Below are 27,393 nucleotides of genomic sequence, written 5' to 3'. Positions count from 1 at the left end.
CTCAGGAGGTTAAGGGATTCTAAGTCACTGAATGAGACAGGACGTCAGCACAAGGTACAGGTCACAAAGACCTTGCTGATAAAACAGGTTGTGTTAAAGAAGTAGGTCAAAATCCTCCAAAACCAAGATGGCAACAAAAGTGACGTCTGGACGTCTTTGCTGCTCATGATACAGTAATTGTAATGCATTAGCATGCTAAGAGACACTCCCAGCAGCGCCATGACAGTTTACAATTGTCATGGCAATGTCAGGAAGTTACCCTACATGGTCTAAAAAGAGGAGGAATCCTCAGTTCCGGGAATTGCCCACCCCTTTCCCAGAAAAGTCATGAAAAATCCACCCCTTTTTTTGCATATAATCAGGAAATGACCTCAAAAGTGGCTAGCCAGCAGCTTTAGGGCTGCTCTGCCTGTGGAGCAGCCATGCTTTATTCCTTTACTTTCTTAATAAGCTTGCTTTGACTTTATGGATTTGCCTCTAATTCTTTCTTGCGAAAGACCTAAGAACCTCTCTTGGGTTCTGGATCGGGATCCCTTTCTGGTAACCGGAGTGTGAACACACCAGCATCCTCTGGGGACCTGTTAGAAATTCAAATTCTCATTCTTCAATGTCTACTGAATCAGAAACTCTGAGTGTGGGGCACTCTCTAGATGATTCTGATGCAAGCTCAAGTAGGGGACATTGCTTTTCATCCTCAGCTCTCCAATGCACATTGGCATTTTTAACTCTATGCCTATACTATTTTGATAAAATAATTAAATAAAATAGTCTAAGGTCTATTAATTTTATGTCTTTTTTTTTTTTTTTTTGAGACGGAGTCTCACTTGCTCACTGCAACCTCCACCTCCCAGGTTCAAGCGATTCTCCTGCCTCAGCCTCCTGAGTAGCTGGGATTACAGGTGCCCGCCACCACGCCCAGCTAATTTTTGTATTTTTAGTAGAGACAGGGTTTCACCATGTTGGCCAGGATGGTCTCCCTTTCCTGACCCGGTGATTCACTTGCCACCTGCCTCAGCCTCCCAAAGTGCTGGGATTACAGGCGTGAGCCACTGTGCCTGGCCTCTTTCCTTGAACTCCTGGGCTCAGTGATCCTCCTGCCTCAGTCTCCTGAGTAGCTGAGATTACAGGCATGCTGCACTACCATGCCTGGGTAATTTTATTTTTAATTTTTTTTAGGGACAGGGGTCTCACTATGTTGCCCAGACTGGTCTCAAACTCCCTGCCTCAAGTGATTCTTCACCTCAGCCTCCTGAGTCTCTGGGATTACAGGCATGAGCCACTGCACCTGGCTCTATTTTCTGTATTTCTGATGCTTTAGTGTCTCAGAGCCTTGCTGACCCTGGAGAAACTGTCTGTCCCAGGGCTAGCCCATTCCTAGAGGCAGTAAAGAACTCACCTGCAAGCGCACCTTTCATATGCAAACCAACCAATCCAAAGCCCAAATCTCCAACCAACTCCTTCATGGGGCTGTTACACTCTGGGCCAGCCTGTGCTAATTACCCCAGGTAAAAGTACCAGGTATCAGGTACCAGGCAACTAGAGAGATAGCCTCTACACCCAGAGTCTGCTGAGATCATTCAAACCAGCCAGCCCTAAGGCTGCTTTCCCGCCCTACCTGCTCCTTCTCACAGAAACAGCAGCAAATGCTCCTGCCACGTTTTCTTTCCGCTTCCTCTGCCTCCTGGCAGACCCTGCTGCTTCCCTGTGTGGCCTTTCATGGAGTGGCATGCCAGCTCCTCATCTATGAGTAATAAACTATCCTTTCAAAAGTAAGGAGGGCAGAACAAGTAGCACAGAGAATGGTGTGAGGAAGGTGATGTCCGGAAGACACTCGGCACAAGAACAGGAAGACACAAAAGCTCTCAGCCTGGCCGTGGAGCAAAAGGCCAAACCCTACAAGATGAAATGCATCAGGGTTCATCCTGGAGTCTCAAAAAAAAAAAAAAAAAATCTTGCACAAGGATGTGGGGCCTGCAGGCTAGCAGCACCTGATGTGATAGACAAGAGAGCTTTAACTGATCATAAACCCAAGATAAGTCAACAGTGCAATGTGGCTGGTGGTACCCCCAGACCCACCAAAAGAGTAGTATCATCTCAGGATGCAGAAAGAGAATTTTGTTGTCTAGGACGGTGCTTTTCAAGCGGTGGGTCATGACACATTTGCCAATTGTTAGTGAAATCAATTTGCAGAGTAAGAGCATTTTCCTTAAAGGGTTTCTTAAAGGAAATAGAATGGAAATGAACAGAAAAGAGGGCCACAAAAGAGAGGAGAATGTATCAGAGTGTGTGGTGAGCATAAGTAGAGGTAAGCATTAATGGCAGTTTGGTTTTGGTTGTGAGTGTGTGCTTGTTTGTGCAATGTGTGTGTGTTTGTGAGTTTGTGCTTGTGCAGTGTGTGTGTGTGTGTGTGTGTGTTACATAAAACCTAGATGGGCTGGAAGCCGAAAGGTTTGAAAACAGCTGATCTAGAATAAGGAAAGTGACAATCCTTCTCTCCTCGGCAACACAGGTGGATTCTCTTTCACTATGGGCACCCTGCTTTATAAAAGGAAGCTACTCCAACTGGAGTGTTGTCTAGGAAGAGTTCCGGGTTGACATCAATGATGGCATACTCGGCCCTATCATGTGTTTGAGGCTGTGGGCTGTGGATTAAGGATTAGAAAGTAAATGGCTGAAGGAGTTGGGGCTGCCTCACTTGGGAATTAAAAGATTCTGGGACACCTATGAACCATCTTTGAATTAGTGGAAGGCTGTCGACATACCTGTACTGAGTTACCCAAGGGTGAAACCAGTGCCTGTAGAAGCTTCATGAAATTCATCAATATCTATGTCAGCAGCTCAACGTGCTTGGCTTCTTGGATCCCCTACCAACTCCTATTTGTCCACCTGCACCACTGCTCTTCCTCTGATTCTCAATTCACCACTCCAGATCTTCCCGTCTCAACATCTCCAAGCTTGTATAAGGTCTAACATGCAAAGTAAATCCCTTATTCCATGATGTTCATAGTGACTCTGATTCCCTGAGCGATACACAGGCGTGGGCTAAGCACCCACAATGCTAAGGTAGGAAGTTGATTCTGCTTCCTCCCATGTACACAAACCACTTTGTTTCTGGAGTTTTCCAGTGTAACCTGAACACTCTGTGAGCATCTTTGCATTTTTAAGTGAGAACACTTTCTTAGGATACTGCTGTGAGCTTGATTTTATCCCTCTCTTTCTCTTAGCTTCTAGATGTTCCCTGGGCCACTCAAGGAGGCAGACCAGGGTAGTAGTTAAGGGTGCAGGTCCCGGATGATGCTAGAGTAGTGGTTAAGGGTGCATGTCCCAGATGTGCCAGGGTAGTGGTTAAGGGTGCATGTCCCGGTTGTGCCAGGGTAATAGTTAAGGGCACATGTCCTGGTTGTGCCAGGTTAGTGGTTAAGGGTGCAGGTCCTGGATGTGCCAGGTTAGTGGTTAAGGTTGCAGGTCCTGGATGTGCCAGAGTAGTGGTTAAGGGTGCAGGTCCCGGATGTGCTAGAGTGGTGGCTAAGGGTGCAGGTCCCGGATGTTCCAGGGTAGTGGTTAAGGGTGCAGGTCCCGGATGTGCCAGGGTAGTGGTTAAGGGTGCATGTCCCGGATGTGCCAGGGTAGTGGTTAAGGGTGCATGTCCCAGATGTGCCAGGGTAGTGGTAAAGGGTGCAGGTCCCGGATGTGCCAGGGTAGTGGTAAAGGGTGCAGGTCCCGGATGTGCCAGGGTAGTGGTAAAGGGTGCAGGTCCAGGGTGGGACAGGGTTGCCAGATTCACATAACCCATTCCCTGGTCCTAACACAGGGAGGTTTGGAGAGAATGTCTTCTCCATCCACCTGCTTCTCACAACCTAGGAATTTATTCAGCCTCTTGGGCAGATCTTGGCCAGTGAAATCTGTCTTTCTGAAAAACAAAAAAAACAAAAAAACAAAACAAAACAAACAAACAAACAAAAAAAACAGGCCAATTTGAAGAAATGTTATCATCTTCAGCCTCACAGTCCAGCAAACACTGACTCTCATACTCCCAAAGGAGCAAAACAGGCTAGCAGGAAGTGTTGGGGAAAATGGAGTCATATGAAGCAAAGTCTCAGTTTCCTCACCATATAATGGAGAGAAGGACTACAGGTAATAGCAAAAGTTGTTAGGAGGATTACCCGAAGGAACGCTTGTAGAGTTCCTAGCAAAAGCCAGGCATTTGGAAGGGTTTTAGAAAAGGTGGCTGTGGCTGGGCACGGTGACTCACACCTGTAATCCCAGCACTATGCGGGGCCGAGGTGGGCGGATCATTTGAGGTCAGGCAGCCTGACCAACATGGTGAAACCCTGTCTCTACTAAAAATACAAAAAAATTAGCTGGGCATGGTGGCGCATGCCTGTAGTCCCAGCTACTTGGAAGGCTGAGGCAGAAGAATCGCTGGAACCAGGGAGGCGGAGGTTGCAGTGAGCTGAGATTGTGCCACTGCACTCCAGCCTGGCGACAGAGTGAGACTCTGTTATAAAAGAAAGAAAAGAAAAGAAAGAAGTAGAAGTGGCTGCTACTAGTATCATGTATCATCACCACTCCACTGATGTACTTAGTGCCAAGATAAGACGGTGTCCAAGAGCCTAATTATCTGGAATGGCATAGTTAGATTCAAGTCCCAGCTCCACATCTTCCTAGTTGTGTGGCTTGGGCAAGTTATTTAACCTCTTTCTCTGTGTCTCAGTTTCCCCATCTGTAAAATGGAGATGCCCTCAGTAACTCTCTGCCACCCAAGTAGCTGGGACTACAGGTTGTTGATAGGATTACACGACATGGCTGAGCAACGTGCTTCGCCCAGTGCCTGGTGGTTACTATCAGTAAGAGGTGTCCGTCCCTTGGTTTTGTTGGTAGTGGTAAAGCAGATGGAACCCAACCAGACAGCGAGGCTGCTCAGGAGCTGGGACTGCATCTTGCACAGGCTTTTGTGCCCCACAATGGCTAGCACTGTGCTGGGTTCACAGCAAGGGCTCAGTAAGCATCAGCCACTGGCCCTCCTCCCTTCCCTCACCCTTCTAACTTATGCCTCTCCTGCCTTCTCCAGGGAGCTACCTGGAATGCCTCCAGCCCACTGCTCCCTCCCTTCTCTAAACTCTGATCACAAGAAAGATTCTGACCCCACAGTGCTGGGGCAACAGGCAAATGAAAAGCGGGTCTTCTCCAAGACCTTGAGGCTAAACTAGTCCCAACCTGTGCCCTAAAGCCACTGAAAGATAAGACTATGAGAACTACCAATGCTGAAGCATCTCCTTCCTCTCCCCACTGGCATGGTGGGTGTTTCTTATGTTCCAATGTCTCATAGTCTTAAACTGTATCTTTCCAACATCTGACTTAATGTGTTAGAACCTGCCAGACAGATGGACCCAGGGTACAAATCCAGCCTCCTCCATGCACTGCCTTAGTGACTAGAGGCGGGTGCTCAAATTCTTTTTTTTTTTTTTTTTTCAGAAGGAGAGACAGGGTCTCGCTCTGTCGCCCAGCCTAGAGTGCAGTAGTGAGATCATAGCTCACCGCAGCCACCAACTCCTGGGCTCAAGTCATCTTCCCGCCTCAGCCTCCCAAGTAGCTGGGACTATAGGTGCATGCCTCTATGTCCAGCTAATTTGTATTTTATTTTATTTTATTTTATTTATTTATTTTTTTGAGATGGAGTCTCACTCTGTCACCCAGGCTGGAGTGCGGTGGCACAATCTCAGCTCACTGCAACTTCTGCCTCCCGGGTTCAAGCGATTCTCCTGCCTCAGCCTCCTGAGTAGTTGGGACTGCAGACACGCACCACCACGCCCAGCTATTTTTTTTTTTTTTGTATTTTTAGTAGAGATGAGGTTTCACTATGTTGACCAGGCTGGTCTCGAACTCCTGACCTTGTGATCCACCCACCTCAGACTCCCCAAGTGCTGGGATTACGGGCACGAGCCACCGCACCCTGCCTGCCCAGCTAATTTTTAAGACTTTTTTTCTCACTGTGTTGCTGAGGCTGGTCTCAAACTTGTGGCCTCAACTGATGATCCTGCTTCAGCCTCCTGAGTAACTGGGACCATAGCCACATGCTACCACACCAGGCTCAGATTTTTCAAGGCTCTGTTTTCTCCTTTGTAAAATGAGAAAAACAAAATGACTGCCCCCACTGGGTGGCTGTGGGGCCTAAACACACTGACCTTGCATGATGTCCTTCAGATACTCCTGGGATCTAAATTTCCATGCACTTAGAAAGAAACCAAGCCCACCATGGGGCTCACAAAGCCTAATTGGCTGTCCCTGCCTTTCCTCCAGCATCACCCGCCCCTCCCCATCCCGAGGCTCCAGTCACACCCACTGGCTGTCAGTTCCTGTCACTCACAAGCCTGCTGCTTCACTCTTCCCTCTGGCCTCTGCCTCTGCCGCTCCCTCTGCCTGGCATACTCTTCCCTGGAATTTTCAGCAAGCTGGCTCCCTCCTGCTGGTCCCTGAGGTCTCAACTAAATGCCATTATCCCTGCTAATCACACTCAGCCCACTGGCCACCCTCTATCACATCATGCCGCTTTATTTTATTTCCTTGATAGTCTTCCTTGTTTTCTCGAAGTGTTTTGTTTGCTTCCTCTTCATCTCCCATCATTAGAAAGAAGGCAGAGGCCATGAGCGCAGGGGCCTTGCCTGTAAGCAGTGCCCAGCACGTGGGAGGCCCCCAGCAAATACTTGTTGGAGGAGTGGGAAAGGCAGGATTCAAACCCAGGCCTGACTCCAAAGCCCATGCAAAACCCTTGTAATCATAGGCCACACTGGCCTAAAATTAGCAGAGACGTGCAGCAAGCCATCCAGAAAAGCAACACAGAGGCTAATGACTAGGAAGCTCCCCAGAGACATGCCTTCACCTTCCAGGTGGTAGAGGACAAAGGCAAAGCAGGGAAGAAAGAAAGGCTCTGGGTCACTTTACGCAAATGGCTCAAGCCAGAAGCTCATGCTGCACCAGGCCAGCACATGCAGGTAGGTGCCGGTCACCAATGAAAGAGGATTCCAGCCCTGGTGGGACTGACACCCGAGCTTCACGACTGGTAAGATGCCATGGCCAACGCGGGGCTGGAGGTTCACATCACCCCTGGCACATCCACCTGTGGTGGTCTGCGCAGGAGCCAAGCGCAGGTAAGGCCTGCCATCTAGTGGAAAAGACACATTCTTCCCGTCTCACCGCGATCCTCTGCAGCAGGGCTGCTCGAATGTTACAGTGCATCCCCAGGGGATGTTGTTAAATTGCAGATTCTGATTCAGCAGGCCTGGAGGGGAAGCTGAGATCCCGAATTGCTAACGAGCTCCCAGGTAATGCCGATGGGATGCAGCTGGTCCCCAGACCACACCCAGAGCAGCCAGGGCCCACAGTGATTTCTGGGAAAAAAAATTAGCTTCAACTGAAACTGAGGGTTGGGAAGCCACAGCCCATGGGAAACACTATTGAAGTTTAAGTCAAAGAACTCAGACTTGGAGGTGGGGTGGGCCTGGGAGGGCAGGGGGCAGTTTAGCGTAGACCTGCCAGGCGAGAGGCACAGAGAAGAGGAGGTGGTTCCCAGAACATATGCGACTCAGCAAGGATGATGCCAGCGACCATGCTGCAAGAAGGCAAAAAACATCAAACACCATGAAACTCGGAGAACAGGCTCAGCTCACAAGGCAGATGCTACACAAGATGGAAGCTAGTGACAATAAAAACTCAGAAATACCCAGACAGGGCCTGGGCCCAGCTCTGCTCAAGCTGAGAACCACCCAACAACCCTCCTCAAGCAACCAACACCCCATCATTTGGGGCATTATCCATTCATTTTTTTTTCTGCTATTGTTGTTGAGACAATTTATTTCTGTTCATTTTTCCTATTTGGAGATTTTTCTGTTTTTATTTTTCAAAAATTGCGGAAATGATATGTATTGCAATCAACCTGTGAAATGTAATGAAAACTATAGAGACACAACACAGTCCCCCTCACCGCCACAGCCTCTTCACTCCCAGTCCTGCTGCGATCCCAGTGTTTACAACCTGGTTGGTATCCTTCCACACCTTTCTTCACACGTAGGTTATAAAATATACAAACAAAACTTCACACATAGGAGGTGTCTGTTGCTGTTGCTTATTTCTTCAAAATGAGATCATACTAAATATATTTTTATGCAACCTAACCCTTTCACTTAACCATAGATGTTCCTCTAGTTCAAGGACTGCCAAATGTTTTCAGTAAAGGCCAGAGAACAAATATTTTACATTTTGCAGATTGTACAAGCTTTGTCACAACTACGCAGTGAACTCTGCCATTGTATCACAAGAGCAGCCATAGACAATATATAAATGAATGGATGTGGCTGTGTTCCAATAAAACTTTATTTATAAAAACAGGCAGCAGGGGGCGCGGTGGCTCACGCTTGTAATCCCAGCACTTTGGGAGGCCGAGGCGGGCGGATCACGAGGTCAGGAGTTCGAGACCACGGCGAAACCCCGTCTCTACTTAAAAAAAAAAAAAAAAAAATACAAAAAATTAGCCGGGCGTGGTGGCGGGCGCCTGTAGTCCCAGCTACTCGGAGAGGCTGAGGCAGGAGAATGGCGTGAACCCGGGAGGCGGAGTTTGCAGTGAGCCGAGGTCGAGCCACTGCACTCCAGCCTGGGTGACAAAGCGAGACTCCGTCTCAAAAAAGAAAAAAAAAAAAAAACAGGCAGCAGGACAGTTTGGCAACCTCTGCTTTACACCAATATCTGTAGCTCTAACCCATTGGTGTTTTGTTTTTAGTTATTTAGAATTTTTATCACAAACTTTTAAATAACAAAAGTATAGGAAGTATAATATACCTATAGAAAAGTGTATAAATCATAATCTTACAGCTTGAATTCTCACAAAGGAAATTCACCTGTGTAACCAGTTCCCATATCAAAAATTATACTCATTTTCTCATTTTAATTCAGTATTTTCTTTTCTTTTCTTTTCTTTTTTTTTTTTTTTTGAGACAGAGTCTTACTCTGTCACCCAGGCTGTAGTGCAATGACCTGATCTCTGTTCACTGCAAACTCCACCTGCAGGGTTCAAGTGATTCTCGTGTCTCACCCTCCAGAGCAGGTAGGATTACAGGCATGCACCACCATACCCAGCTAATTTTTTGGATTTTTTTTAGTAGAGACGAGGTTTCACCATGTTGGCCAGACTGGTTTGGAACTCCTGGCCTCAAGTGATCCGCCCTCCTCAGCCTCCCAAAGTGCTGGGGTTACAGGTGTGAGCCACCGCGCCTGGCCTAATTCAATGCTTTCAACAACTACCTAGTATCACATAAAATGGGTACCCCTTCATTAGGCTGATGTTTTCTTTGTATCTCAAAGAAAATATCAATAAACATGCTTGTTCTAGACTTTATTTCTTTGCACGCTGGTGTTTCATTTTAAGAGAATAGATTCCCTAAAGGAAAACGTGAGAGTCAAAATGTTCATATGTATACATATTTTAATAGACATTGCTGGACCACTGTCCCCAAAGGCAGTCACAAGTCACAGCCCTGCAGGTCCCAGCAGTGCCCACTTCAATGCAATTCCTTAGACGTTTGGGAGCAATGACCGCGCCCAGCACATCCTGAAGGCCTCAGACACTGGCCTGGCCTTGATAATTCTCATGAGACTTAAATGACCAGGGAAGAAGAGAAGGAACACTGAATAGCAAGACGTCAGCTTCCCTACATCTCCTTAGGTCCAGTATCCCAAAACCTCAGTGCCTGAGACACTCACCTCAACCTAACAAGCTGATAGGCTTTGAAGGAAGGATGGGCAAGAGACCCCTCCCCTGGCCTCATGGGGTGTGCAGACAACTATCAGTAATACACTGAGAAAGATGGTAGATGTTCCATAGACAGAGATATGATTTAACTGAACTTCTTCATTACAACAATGCTAAAAAAAAGCAAAATAAAGCAGGTGTATTGAGTTTTTAAAGACGTTTTGCTCTTCAATGAATACATAACAAAAAATTGTAAACAAGAATTTCCAATTTTCAAAGTTTCTACCTTACTGCATTATAACTCCTCAAAAAACAACAAAAAAAATTGAACAACTATTAAGTATCATGTCATCTAAGGGATTTTAGGTATAATAGACATCCCAATAGCCAGAGCTCATGAGTATGCATGCAGTGTGTGGGGACATAAGGGCATTTCTCTGGTTCATACCTTCCCTTGGATCCTCAACAGCAGCTGTGACATCAAAAAAGAGAACTAATTTGATAAGGGTTAGAATGACAGTCATATGCATTTGTCAAAACTCAGCCATTGTACACTTAAGACATCACTGGGCACAGTGGCTCACATCTGTAATCCCAGCGCTTTGGGAGGCCAAAGTGGGAGGATTGCTTAAACCATGGAGTTCAAGACCAGCCTAGGCAACATGGCAAAACCCCATCTCTACAAAACTACAAAAATTAGCTGAGTGTGGTGGCTCATGCCTGTAGTCCCAGCTACTTTGTAGGCTGAGGTGGGAGAATCAGTTGAGCCTGGGAGGTCGAGGCTGCAGTAAGCCGTGATTACGCCACTACACTCCAGCTTGGGTGACAAAGTGAGACTCTGTCTCAAAAAAAAAAAAAAAAAAAAAGATTTGTATGTATCATTGTATGTACATTTCACCTCAAAAGTTAAAAAAAAAGAAACCCTACAAGTAAATTTTGAATTCTATTGATGTTGGGCATGCTGAAGTGTTTGGGGGAAATCGAATTGGTGTCTGCAGTTTTACTTTGAAATGTGTCAAAAAATAAGATAGATTGATGGATGGAGAGCGAGATAGCTGGAAATGTGATTAAGCAAGTGTGGAAACGTTAACGACAGAATATAGGTGGTGGATAAATGAGTGTTTGCTGTAAAATTCTTTCAACTTAGTTCAAAATAAAGACTTGGGAAAAAATTACAAACCAATAATGTAAAAGGGAAGGGAGATCTACCAGAACTGGGCCCTATCCCCATTCTGTGTGTGACCTGGAGAAGTAACCTTTCTCTGGACCTCAGTGAGCCTAGCTGGTCTCTGCTGCACCTTCCATTACGAGCAATGACAGTACTGTGGTTTCACAAATTGGGGCATCTCCTGAGAGAGCCTCCGAGGAGGAATGGCTTTGAAGGCAGAGACTGCCCCCTAGTGGGCCTTCGCGGCCTAGTTTATAATAATTTTCTGTCTGCAATTGACGCGTGGCTGGGCAATATTACACAAACCCCCATGACACAAGTTTACCTATATAACAAACCTGCACACGTACCCCTCCCAAAGTTCAAATAAAAGTTAAACAAAAATAAATATTAAGCTATCTGGGTTTTTTTTTCTTGTTTACATTGCCCTTTTTCTTCCCAATTCTTTTTTTTTTTTTTTTTTTTTTTTTTTCCGAGATGGAGTCTCACTCTGTTACCCAGGCTGGAGTGCTGTGATGCAATCTCAGCTCACTGCAACCTCTGCCTCCCGGGTCCAAGCGATTCTCCTGTCTCAGCCTCCCGAGTAGCTGGGATTACAGGCATCCACCACCACACCTGGCTAATTTTTGTATTTTTAGTAGAAACGGGGTTTTGTCACATTGGTCTTGAACTCCTGACTGTAGGTGATCCAGCCGCCTCAGCCTCCCAAAATGCTGGGATTACTGACGTGAGCCACCACACTCGCCTCTTTGGTACTCTTTTTCTTTTGATGTGTGGATGTCAGATCTTAAGAAGGATTTAAATATCACAATACTGGGAGTACCTAAGGCTGTCAGGGAGATGTTTCAGTCTAAAAAATTTCTGTATAACACAATATAATGGTAAGAATATAGAATGGGAGTTCCAAAGAGAAATATTAAAAAAAAAAAAAGGTTCTTTCTGCTTTCTTTAAGAACACTCCCAACTTTTGGGAGACAGATATGAGGATGGACATGGCTAAGCATTTGGAGGTGGCTGTAATGTAGATGGGAGTATAATAGATGTCAGTTGTTATGTTGATAGGTAGATACTGAATTGAAAAAGCGTTGAATAAGATATTGTTGGCTGGGTGCGGTGGCTCACGCCTGTAATCCCAGCCCTTTGGGAGGCTGAGGTGGGCAAATCATGAGGTCAGGAGATCGAGACCATCCTGGCTAACACAGTGAAACTCCATCTCTACCAAAAATACAAAAAAAAAAAATTAGCCGGGCATGGTGGCATGTGCCTGTAGTCCCAGCTACTCGGGAGGCTGAGGCAGGAGAATGGCTTGAACCTGGGAGGGGGAGGTTGCAGTAAGCTGAGATTGCACCACTGCACTCCAGCCTGGGTGACAGCAAGACTCTGTCTCAAAAAAAAAAAAATTATTGTTGCATGTACGAACACGCAGGCTTCACAAACCTTGGGAGCATTTTACAACTCTGATCTGGACATTGTATTGCCTGATCTCATGACACCTATGGGCATCATGATGTCAATACGGTTTCCTTGGATACTACAAATCCCACTGCTCCATGTCTTTTCTACATTGTCCAGGGAACAAGGGTGGTCATGACTCCAACAAGCGGGTCTCAGTCCCAGTAACACTTGCTGTTGACGTTGGACCTGGTACTTAAGATTTTCTGCATGTTCTACCTCCCATAAGAATAATGGCATAAATTGGACAATCCGTTGACTTTCAGTTCCTGACTTTAGGAGGCATTGATCTGGGGACCATCAGTGAAAGCCTTATATCTATCTATCAGGATCCTCCAGGGGTTTCTCATTCATACATACAGCCATTGAGCCCATAAATATTTAGTGATGCCCACCTTGCTAGGTGCTGGGAGTAGAGTGGCAAGACACAGTCCCGCCCTCATGGAGCTAATGCCTTGTGACGAGATGCAGACATTAATCAAATCCAACATAAAATCACCCCTTTCACAAGGCCAAGTTCAGGTTACCATGAGTGTCTACGAAAGGGGGAAGTTGGAGGAAGCTTATTAGATGGTAAAAATGAACCGAGATCGAGAGGAAGAGTTAATTGCTAGAAAAAGAGAAGATGGCAATGGCAAACATTCTAAACAGAACACACAGATGTCTTATGGTGTGTGGCAGTCTGCAGAGGACCAAGGATTAAAAGAAAGGGGGAGGAGACAGTGAATAAAGAATGAGATCGCCATGTTAGATTTAGTCTGTTATAAAGACAATGGGAAACCATTGATGGGTTTTTAAAAGGAGGAGAACTGATCAGATTTATTCTCATCTTGACCTGCCAAAACACTAAGAACAGATATATGAGCTCAATTTCAGTAGCCAGGCAAGTTAGAAAACCTTTGATCTCTAGAGATGCTGAGATTTCCAAAGAACATATGACACTCAGAGCAAACGGCAGTGTCCTGGGCTGATGGTCAGTGGAAAATCCTAATACTGACCATGCTTCTTGGGTCTGGATGAGGTGGGGCCATTCCACAAACACCACAAGGCCACTTCTGGCCTGGCACTGCTGGGAAGGTCCCCGCACAACCTTTAGTGCTCTCTCCTCTCTGATCTGTCTGGCCAAGACCAAGGAGGAGAGGGCTGGAGTCCCAGCAATGGAACCAGGAAGACAGGAGACCAGGGGAAACTTGAGTGTGCCAGATGCTGTTGGACCCTGCCCAGCTCCCCTCCATGCTGGCCAATGCACCCATCCCCTGGGTGCTGTGTATGATGGCTGTTAATGGCTCACAGTTACCCCTATGTCCAGATAACTGCCCTCAACTGCACAGAAGCCTCCTCACCTGGGAAGTTACTCTACCTTCCCACCTCCATCCCCAGCAGCCTACAGCAGTGACTGACTATATCAGCCAGCTCAGGCTGTCATAACAGAATACCATGGACTGGGTGGCTTAAACAACAGACATTTAGGCCGGGCACAGTGGCTCATGCCTGTAATCCCAACACTTTGGGAGGCCGAGGCGGGCGGATCACTTGAGGTCAGGAGATTGAGACCATCCTGGCTAACATGGTGAAACTCCGTCTCTACTAAAAATAAAAAAAAATAGCTGGGCATGGTGGCACGTGCCTGTAATCCTAGCCACTCGGGAGGCCGAGGCCGGAGAATCGCTTGAACCTGAGAGGCAGAGGTTGCAGTGAGCAGAGATCATGCCACTGCACTCCAGCCTGGGCGACAGAGCAAGACTCCATCTAAAACAAAAAAAAAAGAAAGAAAGAAAAAAAGACATTTATTTCTTCACAGTTCTGGAGGCTAGGAAGTCCAAGATCGAGGTACCAGCAGCTTCAATTCCTGGTAAGGACTCCACTTCCTGGCTTGCAGACGGCCACCTTCTTGCTGTATCCTTCCTTTGGTGGAGACAGAATGATCTCTCTTTCTTCTTCCTCTTAGAAATCCACAAATCCCATTATGAGGGCCCCACCCTCACAACCTCATCTAACCCTAATTACCACCCAAAGATCCCATAGCTCCAAATACCATCACACTGGGGGTGGGGCTTTAAGATACAAATCTGGGGGAGACACAAGTCATCCCATAGCACTGACTGACCTGGAACACGACAGAACTGCCCCCTTGCCTCAAGATGGGACTGACTGTGCTACAGTGTTTGGTACAAAATTCCACCAGATACCAGGCTGAAGAAGACTTCCACGGAGACCACACTCTCGCCGAGCTTTTTCCCTGCCTGAGGAAGGAAGCATGGTTCCTTCACTTCTCTTTTCCCATGAGCAGCCCAATAAATCACTGGAACAAAATCCCCATCTTGGCTCTATTTTTAGAGAACTCAGCCACAGCATCAGGGCTCTCTTCTATCATCCATCAATCAACAAGCCCATGCTGAGTACAGGCTGTGCCCAGCATGGTGTATGGGCAATTGCAGGGCATTGTGACATGGGGCCAGAGGCCCAGGTGCTCACCCCTGCTCAGCATGTGACATTGGTCAGGGTGTTCAGCCTTGCTGAGACTTCATTTTCCCTTCCATGATGGTAACAACATGCCCTTTCCCGAATGGTCTGATATCAAAGCACTTGGAAAAGCACAAAGTGCTATTAAACTTCTTTATACATTTGCCTGTTCTGAACATCCCAAAGAAATGAAATCCTACAATACGCCAGGGTCTCACTATGTTGGCCAGGCTGGTCTTGAACTCCTAGTCTCAAGCAATCCTCCTGTCTTAGCCTCCCAAAGTGCTGGGATTACAGGTGTGAGCCACCACACCTGGCCTTTTTTGTTTGTTTGTTTTTCTTGTTTTTGTTTTATGAGACGGAGTCTTGCTCTGTCACCCAGGCTGAGTGCAGTGGTGCAATCTCAGCTCACTGCAACCTCCACCTCCCAGGCTCAAGTGATCCTGCTGCCTCAGCCTCCCAAGTAGCTGGGATTACAGTCGTGCACCACCACACTTGGCTAATTTTTTGTATTTTTAGTAGAGATGTTGTTTCGACATGTTGCCCAGGCTGACTCCTGAGTTCAAGTGATCCACCCACCTCGGTCTTCCAAAGTGCTGGGATTATAGGCATGAGCCACTGTGCCTGGCCTATTGTTTTTTTCTTTTTCTTTTCGTTTCTTTTTTTTTTTTTAAAACGTCTTGTCTTAAGCCACCCAGTTTGTGGTATTTTGTTATGGCAGCCATAGCAAATGGATACACCTCCTATCAGTGTGTCCTGAGAATCAGGGGCTTGTGATCCAGGTTCTCGAAGTTCACAGCATATCTATGATTAAGGGGGAAGACTTTGACCTTGAACTTGAAGAAATATTGTACTGTACCCATCAGAACAAAGACTCCCTAAGGAATGCCCATAGGAGGTGCCCTAGCCAAACCACAAAAGGAATAAATATGGTGGAGGGCATAGAGAAACGAAACGAAACTAAACTAAACAAAAAAGTAACCTACTATATAGTACTTTTGAGTCAAACAGACCTAGGTGAGGAAGTGTGTTTTCTGATGGGTAGAATGATAATAATTTACCTCATTTGAGTTGTTGAAACAATGTAAATCAGATACTGCCTATAAGTGCTTTTCACAACGATTAACACATTTTAAAAACTAAACACATCTTAGCTATTGTTTTATTATTATTGCAAATGGTGTGAGCTCTTGGAATATAACTTCTCTGAGCCGTGGCTTCTTTGTTCATAAAACAAGAATAATAGAAGGTTGGGCGCCGTAGCTCACACCTGCAACCCCAGCACTTTGGGAGGCCGAGATGGGCGGATCATTTGAGGTCAGGAGTTCTAGACCAGCCTGGCCAACGTGGTGAAACCCTGTCTCTACTAAAAATACAAATATTAGCCAGGCGTGGTGGTGGGCGCCTGTAATCCCAGCTACTCAGGAGGCTGAGGCAGGAGAATCGCTTGATCCCGGGAGGTGGAGGTTCCAGTGAGCTAAGATGGCGCCACTGCACTCCAGCCTGGGCAACAGATGGAGTCTCCCTCTCAAACAAGAATAATAGAGACTTCACAATGTTGTGAAGGTGGAAAGAGATAACACGTAAGGTTTAGAGCACTGCACATCCCATGCGGCCCATAAATGTTGGCTGCCCGCAGTCATGCTTTGGAACGAGTGTATTTCCCACAGAATGACACCAGAGGGAAGCAGAGTCTCATATTTGTCTCACCAGCATCGGGAACCTCAATCAGTGGGGAAAACTGGCTTCCCTTGAACCTGAAACTGCGGGATTTCCCCTGGGGCCCCCAAGCATCGCACTGGGAGGCAGGCAACCACTTGGAGGAAAACATAATGCAATGGATTGCACATTTTCTAAAATCTCACTGGGCTTCACGAAATCTCAAGTTTAAAAGAATTATATTGTACAGGGATAAGCATTTTTCAGCTTTTACACAATTTACGTAAAGCCCCTCCCCAACCCAGGGCTCAGTGCATCAGAGCTACTGAACCAGTCTGAGGCCTCAGAAACACTAATTTTTGCAAAATTAATCTCTTCCATGATCAATTTCCTGAGTTACCAACTCATAAACCCTTATTTATATTCATTAGATATATAAAGTCCACAGTAGTTTGTCACCAGCCTTTGAGAAGAAATTCCTGCAAAGTTTTAGCTCCACTCCCAGCCAGCTCAGTGCTGGTTATACCGGGGCTTATGGCTGAGTATTCCTCAAGCCAGTGCTGCTGAGTTCCAATTTTGCTTGAACTTCTCATATCAGAGCCAAGTATGTCTTGAATGCTGGGATACATGAGTGACAGCCCCACCACCACCACCACCACCACCACCAGCGCCTCCTCTCACTGCATCTCCCAGCAGACTGTACCATCCTGCTTTCTAATTATCATGAAATATTTTAGACATGCAGAAAATATAGAGAATAATAAAATTACAGCATAGCCACCGTCAGGTTCAAGAAAGAAATATTTCAAATATGTGGAAAGCCCCTGAATTGCACCCTCCAACCCTCCTCCTTCCCAAGATATTATATTCTCCAAATTTGGGGTTTATCATCAAGACTCCATTTTTCCTGCTGGAAAAGTTTGCGGAAGAAGCAAGCTTCCCTTCTCTGCTATCTGAGTAAAGGAAATGCAACTACCCATCCCAAAAGATTACTAAAAAAGAGTGGGAAATGAGAAGGAGAGAAGGGAAGTGGAGGATCCTGAGGAAGTTAGAAGTCCAAGGAACTCAGACGTCTCCTCTCTGAACCCAAGTCAGCCTGGGGTGCTGATGGACGCAGCTTTGAGGGTGTACAGTTTCTAAAGATCCCCCTGCTGCAGGGAGGGGCTGTCATGGGCAGGGCATGGGGCAGAAGCAGTGCCACACCCTCTCCCTGGTCCCTGGACTGCCCCACCCCTCCACTGGACTGCCCCACCCCTCCACCACCCTCCCCTTCTCAATCACACAGGTCAAGCAAGGTCAGGAGCCAGTGGAGCCCCAGGGCCACCTACCGAGGACAATGAGGACGTCCCTGTCGATGTGGGCCTGGATGTAGATGCGGCCGCGGCGCTCCGTGTGGTCCGTGCCACACAGGCTGGGAACATTCATCACGCAGCGCTTGTGCACATTCATCATGCAGGCTGTGAGGGCAGAGAGAGGGGATGTGGCTTAGGCTGGCCCAGGCTGGGGGCTGCAGACATCTGCCCCACCCAAGACCGCTGAGCCCTTCCTGTTTCCCTCCTTTGAGACAGCTGAGACACACGAGCCTGGTTGAGACCAACTTGCCTGCCAGGATCTCATCAGAAGGGCTTCTCCAACTCTTCACCCTGAACCCTGATGGGCAAAGGAGGTAGAACTTGTCTGTTCCCCACCCAAGGCCAAGGGTGCAGTCTGAAGCAAGCACACCCCACACCCCTTAAGGCTCTGAAGCCAGAGTCACCAACTTCAATGCTCACAGGCTGGCTGGTCACATGAGTGAGGAAAGCTAAGGGGGTGGCAGGGACTTGGCCAAGTGGGAAACAGAGCAAAAACATTCCCCATTTCTCAACGTATGCAGGAATCTCGATGTGTACGTGACAGCTCTGATTTTTAAATATTAACAGCTAATAGGTTGGGCTCCCTGGAAAGAGTCTGAGACTGGGAGTTTTGAGCACAAGGTTTTTGGGGAGTGCTCTTGTGGGGAGAAGTTCGTTTGCCACGTGGATGCAATCAAAGCTGATGTTAGGGGGAGCCCAGAGCTGAGATGACCCTTCAGAGTTGTTCCAAACTGAGACAAGAGGGCTGGGCACCACAATCATCTGGTCGCCCTGGAAGAGGCATTATCTTGGGCAATTATGCAGGATGGGGCACTGCTGTGAACCACAGCTAGGGGATGGGGTGGGACCGTGAAGAGGGGGTCTGGGCTGGCCATCGTGTCCACCATAATTAATTACAACGAAAAAGATTTAGAGCCAGGGCAGGGTGGATAAAATGTACCTATACACTGAATTTGGCCTTCGGCCATCTCTCATGTTATAGGATATCCACTCCCTCTGCGCACTCCTCCGTAGAGTATCTGTGTCTGTTTCAACGTGGTGGGTGATTTCTTCTAGGTCTTGAGCAATAATGCCCCACTCCAGGAAGGTGTGCCAGGCACCCAAGATTCTCCAGGAGGACGCTAGTTCCAGTTGGAGAAGCCAGAAGGAGAGGCCAAGTCACCCCATGGGCCCCTATTTCAAGGGATCTGGGGGCAAGGGACCCTTCTCAGACCACCCAAGTCCCAGGAGGCAGCAGGCCTATTACAAAAACTAGAAATGAGTTGTGGGGAGGGAAGGAAGAGCCCTCTGGGACCTGAGCACCAGCCTGAGCTCCCACCCACCACTGTCTCTGAGGCAGGGACATTGTCCCTATATTAGGGCCCCATGTGTGGTAAGAGGAGCTGGTGTCCTGCAGGCAGAAGGCTCCAACCTCACTGTCCCCCTGTGGCTCTCGGCATGTTTCTGTGTCTGTCTCTCTGTTTCCACGTTGCTGCATGTCTCTTGTCTCTGCTGTCCCACTTCTGCACGTGGCTCACTGCCTTGGCCGTGTCTGTGAATCGGTCTGTTCCACTCTCTGCACTTGTCTCTGGCTCTTTGTCTCTCCCCTTCTCCAACTGTGTCTCTCTGCTTCTCTCCTCCGTGTCTCTCTGTGGCTCTCTATGTGTGCTTCTGTCTCTGTCTCTGGTCTTTCCATCTCTACACCTCTGCATGAGCCTGTGTAATGGCATCTCTCTCTGTGTCCATGCCAATCATTTTATCTTTTCTTCTTCTTCTTCTTCTTTGAGAGTCTCACTCTGTCACCCAGGCTGGAGTGCAGTAGTGTGATCTCAGCTCACTGCAACCTCTGCTTCCCGGGTTCAAGTGATTCTCCTGCCTCAGCCTCCCAAGTAGCTGGGATTACAAGTACCCACCACTTCGACTGGCTAATTTTTGTATTTTTAGTAGAGATGGGGTTTTGCCACATTGGCCAAGCTGGTCTCAAACTCCTGACCTTAGGTGACCCACCTGCCTCAGCCTCCCAGAGTGTTGGGATTACAGGAGTGAACCACTGCACCTGGCTTATCTGTTGGTCTGTGTGTCTGCCTGTCCCTCCCTTTGCCTGAGTCTCTCTCTAGCTGAGTCTCTCTGTAGCTTCCACACCCCACATTCCTCCCTGCGTTAGGGTTGCATGTGTCCATCTTTCCCCTGCATCTGTGTCTGTCTATGCATGTGTGTTTCTTGCTGCTGTCTTGCTCTCTACCACCCTTATTCACCCTCACAGTCCTCTCTGTCACTCTCTGCCCTATGACTTTCTCCCTCTGTCCTCTGGGCCTCAGGACCCTTGGGACAGCAGTACCACTAGCCTCATGACACCCAGCCTGCTGCAGACCAACAGGTCTGTGGAAGCCACCAGCACCTCTGGTGTCCCTGTAGCTTTGTGGCCATAGCTCTCAAAGCCTGTCTGCTACCCTGCCCCACAGGCCATCCGGGCCTTGGCCTCATAAAGAGGAGTCCTACCCCACCTGCCTTTCCTACCACATCCTGGCCAGAGAATGATGCTCTTTCCTCCTCCAGCACAAACCTGTGGGTGCTGCAGGGCCACAGGTCTTCTCCATGCAAAGAATGCATCAGCCCCACATCTCAATGCTGAAAACAGTGGTGGTGCATGGCTGCAGAAATGCCCATGATTTGTTCATGCCTCCGGGTGTCAACAGCCGTGGACTGTCCCTTCCCACACTGTGGCTGTGCATCTCACATGCCACTTGCTTTGACCAGTGGATCAGGAGCAAAAGACACAAGTAGAGACTTGAAGTGTGGCTGCCAATGGGACTTGCCCTCCTAAGGAACTCAGGACCCTGTGATCTCCGTGCATGCACGGAGGCTAGGTAGCCTAGCCCACTGAGGAGGAAAGACACGTGGCCTGGTCATCCCCATCACCCAGATGACAGCCAGCCATCCTCCAGGACATGTGGGTGAGGCCACCATGGCCCAGACAGCTCCCAGCCCACCTCCATCTGCTAATCCACCATGAACCATGAGTTCATGCTTTATGAACATGCGTGACATCAGCTGAGGCCAGCCCAGATTCAAAGGACTGCCTTGCAGAGCCATGAGCTAAAAAAATGTTTATTGTCTTCAGTCACAGTGTTTTGGGGTGGGAGGATCATTATGCAGCAACAGACAACTGGTACACCAGCCCCAACCAGGACAGGGGGGAATGTATGGCAGACCTGGACCCCAAACCAAGCGGAAGCAGCCCTTCCCATTGCTTCTGCCATCAGCAGATGCCCCCAGAGAGAAAAAGTACTTACTGTCACATTTCATCCCCTGGTGGATGAGTCCATACAGCAGTGACCCACAGTGGTCACAAAACGTGGGGCTGGAGTACGTGTGGATCTTAAACTTGTGTTTGCTCCGGGGGTCCTGGAGCCAAGAGAAACAAAAGAAGGAGCCAGCGTCAGTGGAGCATGCCAAGGGTTCATCCTACATCGAGAGGCACTGGAGAACTCACCAAGAACTGAACTTGGTCCCCAGAGGTCATTGTACCTGTTGGGACCATCGCTGGAGCCCTGTGCCCAGAAACGGTGCTGGATAAATAGTTGTGGAAGGAATGAAGGACAAAGACAGATGATTGTTCCCTTTGCAGCCCCATGCTCACTCACCCTGCCTGCAAACCCTCCATCTGGGCCTGCCTGGGAACCCAACCTACAGGCTCCTGCCTGTAGTAGGGACTCCAGAGATGGGAAAACAAAGTGACAGACACATCATCTAAACAGGGCTCCTGACTTTTCTTTCTCCCCACCTTTATTCTCCAAGCATGCTTCTGCAGTGATCAAAAACCCAAGTCTGGATGTGAAATCTCCCTGCTTAGAAACCATTGCCAGTTCCTCATCACTGACAGAATAAAGTTCAAAGCCCAGTGGACAGTCTGCAAGTTGTGGCAGAGACTGCTGGTTTTCACCAATATCCATTCTTCCCTTTAATAGTAGAATCCTTGAGTTTTAGCAGAGAGCATGGCTATCCAGATAGAGGCCATATTTCCCAGCACCTCTTGCAGGTGCCGCCATGGTGCTGAGTTCTGGCCAATGGGATGTGTGTGCTCCAGGGCCATTCCCTTCAAATGGAAATGCATACTTCCTTGAGCCTTTCCCTCTTCCCACTGGTTCAAAGATGGTGAGAACTGGAAGTGACTGTCCTGGACCCAAACTTGGAGCCATATGTGGAAAGGACAAAGCCACCCTACCAGCCTTGAATTTTGTCCCTTTGGGCTGACCCCTGAGAGAAAAACCTAATTTCTGCCTTGTTTAAGTCACTATATTTTGGGAGCTATTTCTCACAGAACCTTACATAATTTCCTAATCAATAAATATGCCCTTGATAGCCCGGCAGTGCAGTGCAGGGGTAAAAGGTAGACTTGGATAAACTTCCGGGGCTCTAAGCTGTGTGAGTTTGTGCAAGCTGTTTGATGGTTTTTTGTTTTCTTTTGTTTTTTAAGAGACATGGTTTTGCTCTGTCATCCAGGCTGGAGTGCAGTGGCACAATTATAGTTCACTGGAACCTTGACTTCCTGGGCTCAAGTGATTCTCCTGCCTCAGCTTCTTGAGTAGCTGGGACTGCAGGTGCATGCAACTATGCTGAGCTAATTTTTTTTTTTTTTTTTTGAGATAGAGTTTTGCTCTTATCACCCAGGCTGGAGTGCAGTGGCACAATCTTGGCTCACTGCAACCTCTGTCTCCTGGGTTCAAGTGATTCTTCTGTCTCAGCCTCCCGACTAGCTGGGACTACAGGCATGAGCCACTGTGCCCAACCTGCCCAGCTAATTTTTAATTTTTTTTTTTTGTAGGGAGGGGGTCTCACTATGTTGCCCAGGCTAGTCTCAAATTCCTGGCCTCAAATGATCCTCCCACCTCAGCCTCCAAAATTGCTGGAATGCCAGGTGCACACCACCATGCCCAGCTAATTTGATCTTTTTGTGCTTCAGTTTCCCTATCTGTAAAATGCTGATAATGCTAGTGCTCTCCTTATAAGACTGTTGGGAAGCATAAATGAATGAACCTGTGTAGAGATCTTAGAACCACCTGGCACATAGCAAGCAGCATAAGCTTTTGCATGATTGCTATTACTATTTGGCCAAGGTGATCCCCAGCTAAGCCCCCTCCTCCCACCCACCCACATGCACATGTACTATGTACATTCTCAGCACTCAGAGCGCACCCCCGCTCCCAAACAGACCATGCCCTTTGTAAGCCTTTGGCTCTGCATTTCTTTCTTCTTCAAGAGATTCTTTCCTCACAGAATCGGTTTTAGTTCAAGAGAACTCTTTCTGTAAAAGTTGCTTTTTCTATTATACATTGCAGGCCAGGTACAGTGTCTCACGCCTATAACCCCAGCACTTTGAGAGGCCAAGGTGGGAGGATCACTTGAGACCAGGAGATCAAGACCAGCCTGGGCAACATAGTGAGACCCCATGTCTACAGCAATAAAAAATTCGCCAGGTGTGGTGGCACATGCCTGTAGTCCCAGCTACTTGGGAAGTTGAAGTGGGAAGATCACTTGAGCCCAAGAATTCAAGGCTATGTGTGAGCTATGATTGCATCACTGCACTCCAGCCTGTGCAAGAGAGCAAGACCCTCTCTCTCTTAAAAAAAAGAAAAAAAAGTACATGGCAGAAGTTAATAACATGGGCCTTAGGTTCCAATCCAGGGCGGATCTGACACCCTAGCCTTTGGTACATGCTACCGGTTTCTTCCTTCCTTCATTCATCCATTCATATGTATTTATTGATGCTGCCACAGATGCCTCCTTTAAAATTGTATTCTAGTGACAGAAAATGAAAGTGTAAGCAAATAAACAGACATACTACATAGACATTCTTTTATGTGCTGTTAATGTGATGAGTGTTTCTCCTAAGGAAACTGTTCTTTTCAAAACTTTAAAATAATTCCATACTGTATTAGTCTGCTTTCATGCTGCTATAAAGAACTGCCTGAGATTGGGTAATTTACAAAGGAAAGAGATTTAATTGACTAACAGTCAATTTTCTTGAGGACTAGGAGGCCTCAAGAAACTTAAAATCATGGTGGAAGGTGAAGGGAAAGCAAGGCACCTTCTTCACAAGGCGGCAGGAAGGAGAAGTGCAGAGCGAAGGGGGACATGCCCCTTATAAAACCATCAGATCGTGTGAGAACTCACTCGCTATCATGAGAACAGCATGGGGGAAACTGCCCCAAGATTCAATTGCCTCCAACTGGTCTCTCCCTTGACATGTGTGGATTATGAGGATTACAATTCAAGATGAGATTTAGGTGGGGACACAAAGCCTAACCATATCACATACCTACCAGAGTTGCTAAAATGGTTGAAAACTAAAACCAACAATACCAAGTGTTAGTGAAGAAAGAACATAAACTGGAACTCTCCTAGGACCCAGGAATCCTACTTTTCGGTGAAATGAAAACATCCAGGCCAGGCACAGTGGCTCATGCCTGTAATTCCAGCATTTTGGGAGGCCGAGGCGGGCAGATCGCTTGAGGTCAGGAGTTCGAGACCAGCCTGGTCAACATGGAGGAACCCCGTCTCTATTAAAAATACAAAAATTAGCCGGGTGTGGTGGCACATGCCTGTAGTCCCAGCTACTTGGGAGGGTGAGGCACGAGAATCACTTGAACCCAGAAGGCGGAGGTTGCAGTGAGCTGAGATCGTGCCACTGCACTCCAGCCTGGGTGACAGAGCAGGGGAAAAAAAAAACAACAACCATATCCATACATGAAGGTTTATAGCTACCTTACTTATAATAGCCCCAAACTGGAAAGGACCCAAATATTGTTCGACGTGTGAATAGATACAGTGTGAGGCATCCACACAGTGGAATACTTTTCAGCAGTAAAAAGGAATGAACTATTGACACATGCAGCAGCATTCATGAACCTCGAAACCATTCTGGTAAAACAAAGATGTTCAACACAAGTGTAGGTTCATTTCTAAATGTTCTGAGAAACACAAAACTATGGGGACAGAAAACATCAGTGGTTAAAAGGGGTTGGAGGTGGATAGGGAATTAACTAAAAAGAGGCAGATGCAGCAACTTTTTTGTTTTGGATATTGGAGTGGTCTATATATTAACTGTGATGAATTTTACTTTATATTTTTAAAAGTGAATTTGTGGCCTGGAGCGGTGGCTCATGCCTGTAATCTCAGCACTTCGGGAAGGCGAGGCGGGGGGATCACCTTAGGTCAGGAGTTCAAGACCAGCCTGACCAATATGGTGAAACCCTGTCTCTATTTAAAATACAAAAATTAGCCAGGCATGGTGGCATGCACCTGTAGTCCCAGCTACTCAGGAGGCTGAGACAGAAGAACTGCTTGAACCCAAAAGGCAGAGGTTGCAGTGAGCTGAAATCATGCCACTGCACTCCAGCCTGGGCGACAGAGCAAGACTCCATCTCAAAAAAAAAAAGAAAAAAGAAAAAAAGTGAATTTTGCTGGGCACAGTAGCTCATGCCTTCAATCCCAACACTTTAGGAGGCCAAGGCGGGAGGACTGCTTGAGCTTGAACCCAGGAGTTTGAGACCAGCCTAGGCAACACAGTGAGACGCTGTCTCTACTATATATATGCATTAAAGCCAGACATAGTGGTGCATGCCTGTAGTTCTAGCTACTAGGGAGGCCAAAGTGGGAGGGTCACTTGATCCCAGGAGTTCAAGGCTGCAGTGAGCTATGATCACGCCACTGGACTCCAGCATGGGTGGGAGAGCAAGATCCTGTCTCAAAAAAAATTGTTTAAAGTGACTTTTACCACAGGAAACGTATATCTCAATAAACCTGACTGAAAATCCTCAGCCACTGCAGACTTTGGTTGCTTCCTATCTTCTTAATGAGCTACAAAGTTTCTTTCACAACATTCCCACCCTCTGCAGTCAGGCAGATGAAGTACTCGTCCAGAGCACTGGACAGCCAAGTTTGAGAAGCGAGGTCTTTTCTGCTGTCGCCAGTGGGACCCTGAGTGCTCTCAGCTACAAAAGGACCCCAGCAATCATCCATCCTGCTCAAAGATTGAGGTGCTGTCCTAGTAACAACAACAGGACTTGGAAATCCGCCCCCCCCCCCAAAAAAACTAAGGGATCCCTTTTGGCAGCTTAACCAGCCATGTCTGTATCTCCGGACAATGAGACTAAGTGAATACATAAGGTTCCTATCAGAGTCCCCCTGCTCTGTGCCACAGAACAGTTCCCATTGTGCTTCTTGGACATTCACCTTAAAGTTGGGAATTCAGTGCTTCAAACCCACCTAAAAAGGAACACCTGTTCGAAAATCAAACACTGCATGTTCTCACTCATAAGTGGGAGTTGAACGATGAGAACACATCGACACAGGGAGGGGAACATCATACACCCGGACCTGTCGGGGGATGGGGGACTAGGGGAGGCATTAGGAGAAATACCTAATGTAGATGACAAGTTGATGGGTCCAGCAAACCACCAAGGCAGGTGTATACCTATGAAACAAAACTGCACATTCTGCACGTGTACCCCAGAACTTAAAGTATAATAATAATAAAAAATGAACCCCTGTTCATGACTGGTATTGGCCTGTAGGAGAAGTTCAAGGTTCTCTTACACCCCTACTTAACCTCTAAGGAGGCAGAGTTGATTTAATTGGATGGATTTCAAGACACAGATTGGCCAGACCCCAGTGGTGGAGCTCGCATGGAGGTTAAAAGGCATCCTTGCCATCGTTCTCTTCTCCTTCTCCCTTACATCCTTCACCTCTCCCAGGACGCTACTGGGTCCAGGTCTTATAGTATTGCCCTGAGACCCTTGGTGGAAGTGGCCTGAGCCAGCTCCTCTCCAAGACCTAGGACACATTCTGTCTCTACTCTTGGCTCTTGTGGTCCCTTCTGGTTTCTCTGATATATTGATCTTACAGAGGCCAAGAGTTAGGTTTGAGTTCAGGTTTGAATTTCCTTAGTCCTGCCTAGTAAGAAGAAAGGAGTTCCTGAAGGCCTTGTGAGCTCTACTTTAAGATCTGGGGCAAAATCACAACTAATAATAAGTTGCCTCTGTTGGTTTTGCACTTTTCTTCATGTAAATATTTTCTTGAGCGATCTCCAAGACAAGGATTCAAGCATTTCTGACCAAAAATGATCCAGACCTTTTTCCATCTCAACAGTCTCTTAAACAAGAGGAGATACCAAGAGGCACAAAGAATGGGAAGGGAAAAGGAAGCATGTTTCTGTGTTTGTGTGTGTTTTGTTTTGTTTTGTTTTGTCTTGTTGAGACAGGGTCTTGCTCTGTCACCCAGGCTGGAGTGCAGTGGTGCGATCATAGCTCACCGCAGCCTCCGCCTCCCAGGTTCAAGCAACCCTTCCACCTCAGCCTCCTGAGCAGCTGGGACTGAAGGCACATGCCATATGCCTGGCTAATTTTTATTTTTTGTAGAGACAGGGTTTTTGCTATGTTGCCCAGGCTGGTCTCAAACTCCTGGGCTCAAGTGATCTGCCTGCCTCAGCCTTGCAAAGTACTAGGATTACAGGTGTGAACCACCACACCCAGTCTCAACACATTGCTTGAGAGCTGCATGTGTACGCTGGGTGTCTC

At 47.4% G+C, this 27,393-nt stretch overlaps 1 protein-coding gene across 3 annotated transcripts in view; it reads right to left on the bottom strand.

Annotated features, from left to right (window-relative positions):
- Window positions 1-27,393, bottom strand: part of PRKCB (protein kinase C beta) — a 385,313-nt gene that overhangs the window by 166,134 nt on the left and 191,786 nt on the right. For all 3 annotated transcript variants that reach the window (XM_019012417.4, XM_019012418.4, XM_055365530.2), the window contains 2 exons: window positions 21,109-21,220; window positions 17,813-17,941 (listed from right to left, as the gene is read on the bottom strand). In XM_019012417.4, the coding sequence (XP_018867962.1) occupies window positions 17,813-17,941; window positions 21,109-21,220 (241 nt within the window). The remainder of the gene's footprint in view (window positions 1-17,812; window positions 17,942-21,108; window positions 21,221-27,393) is intronic.

This window comes from Gorilla gorilla, chromosome 18, assembly GCF_029281585.2.
Source record: "Gorilla gorilla gorilla isolate KB3781 chromosome 18, NHGRI_mGorGor1-v2.1_pri, whole genome shotgun sequence".
In the NCBI taxonomy this organism is placed as follows: Eukaryota; Metazoa; Chordata; class Mammalia; order Primates; family Hominidae; genus Gorilla; species Gorilla gorilla.
This window is presented reverse-complemented; position numbering and strand designations above follow the sequence as displayed.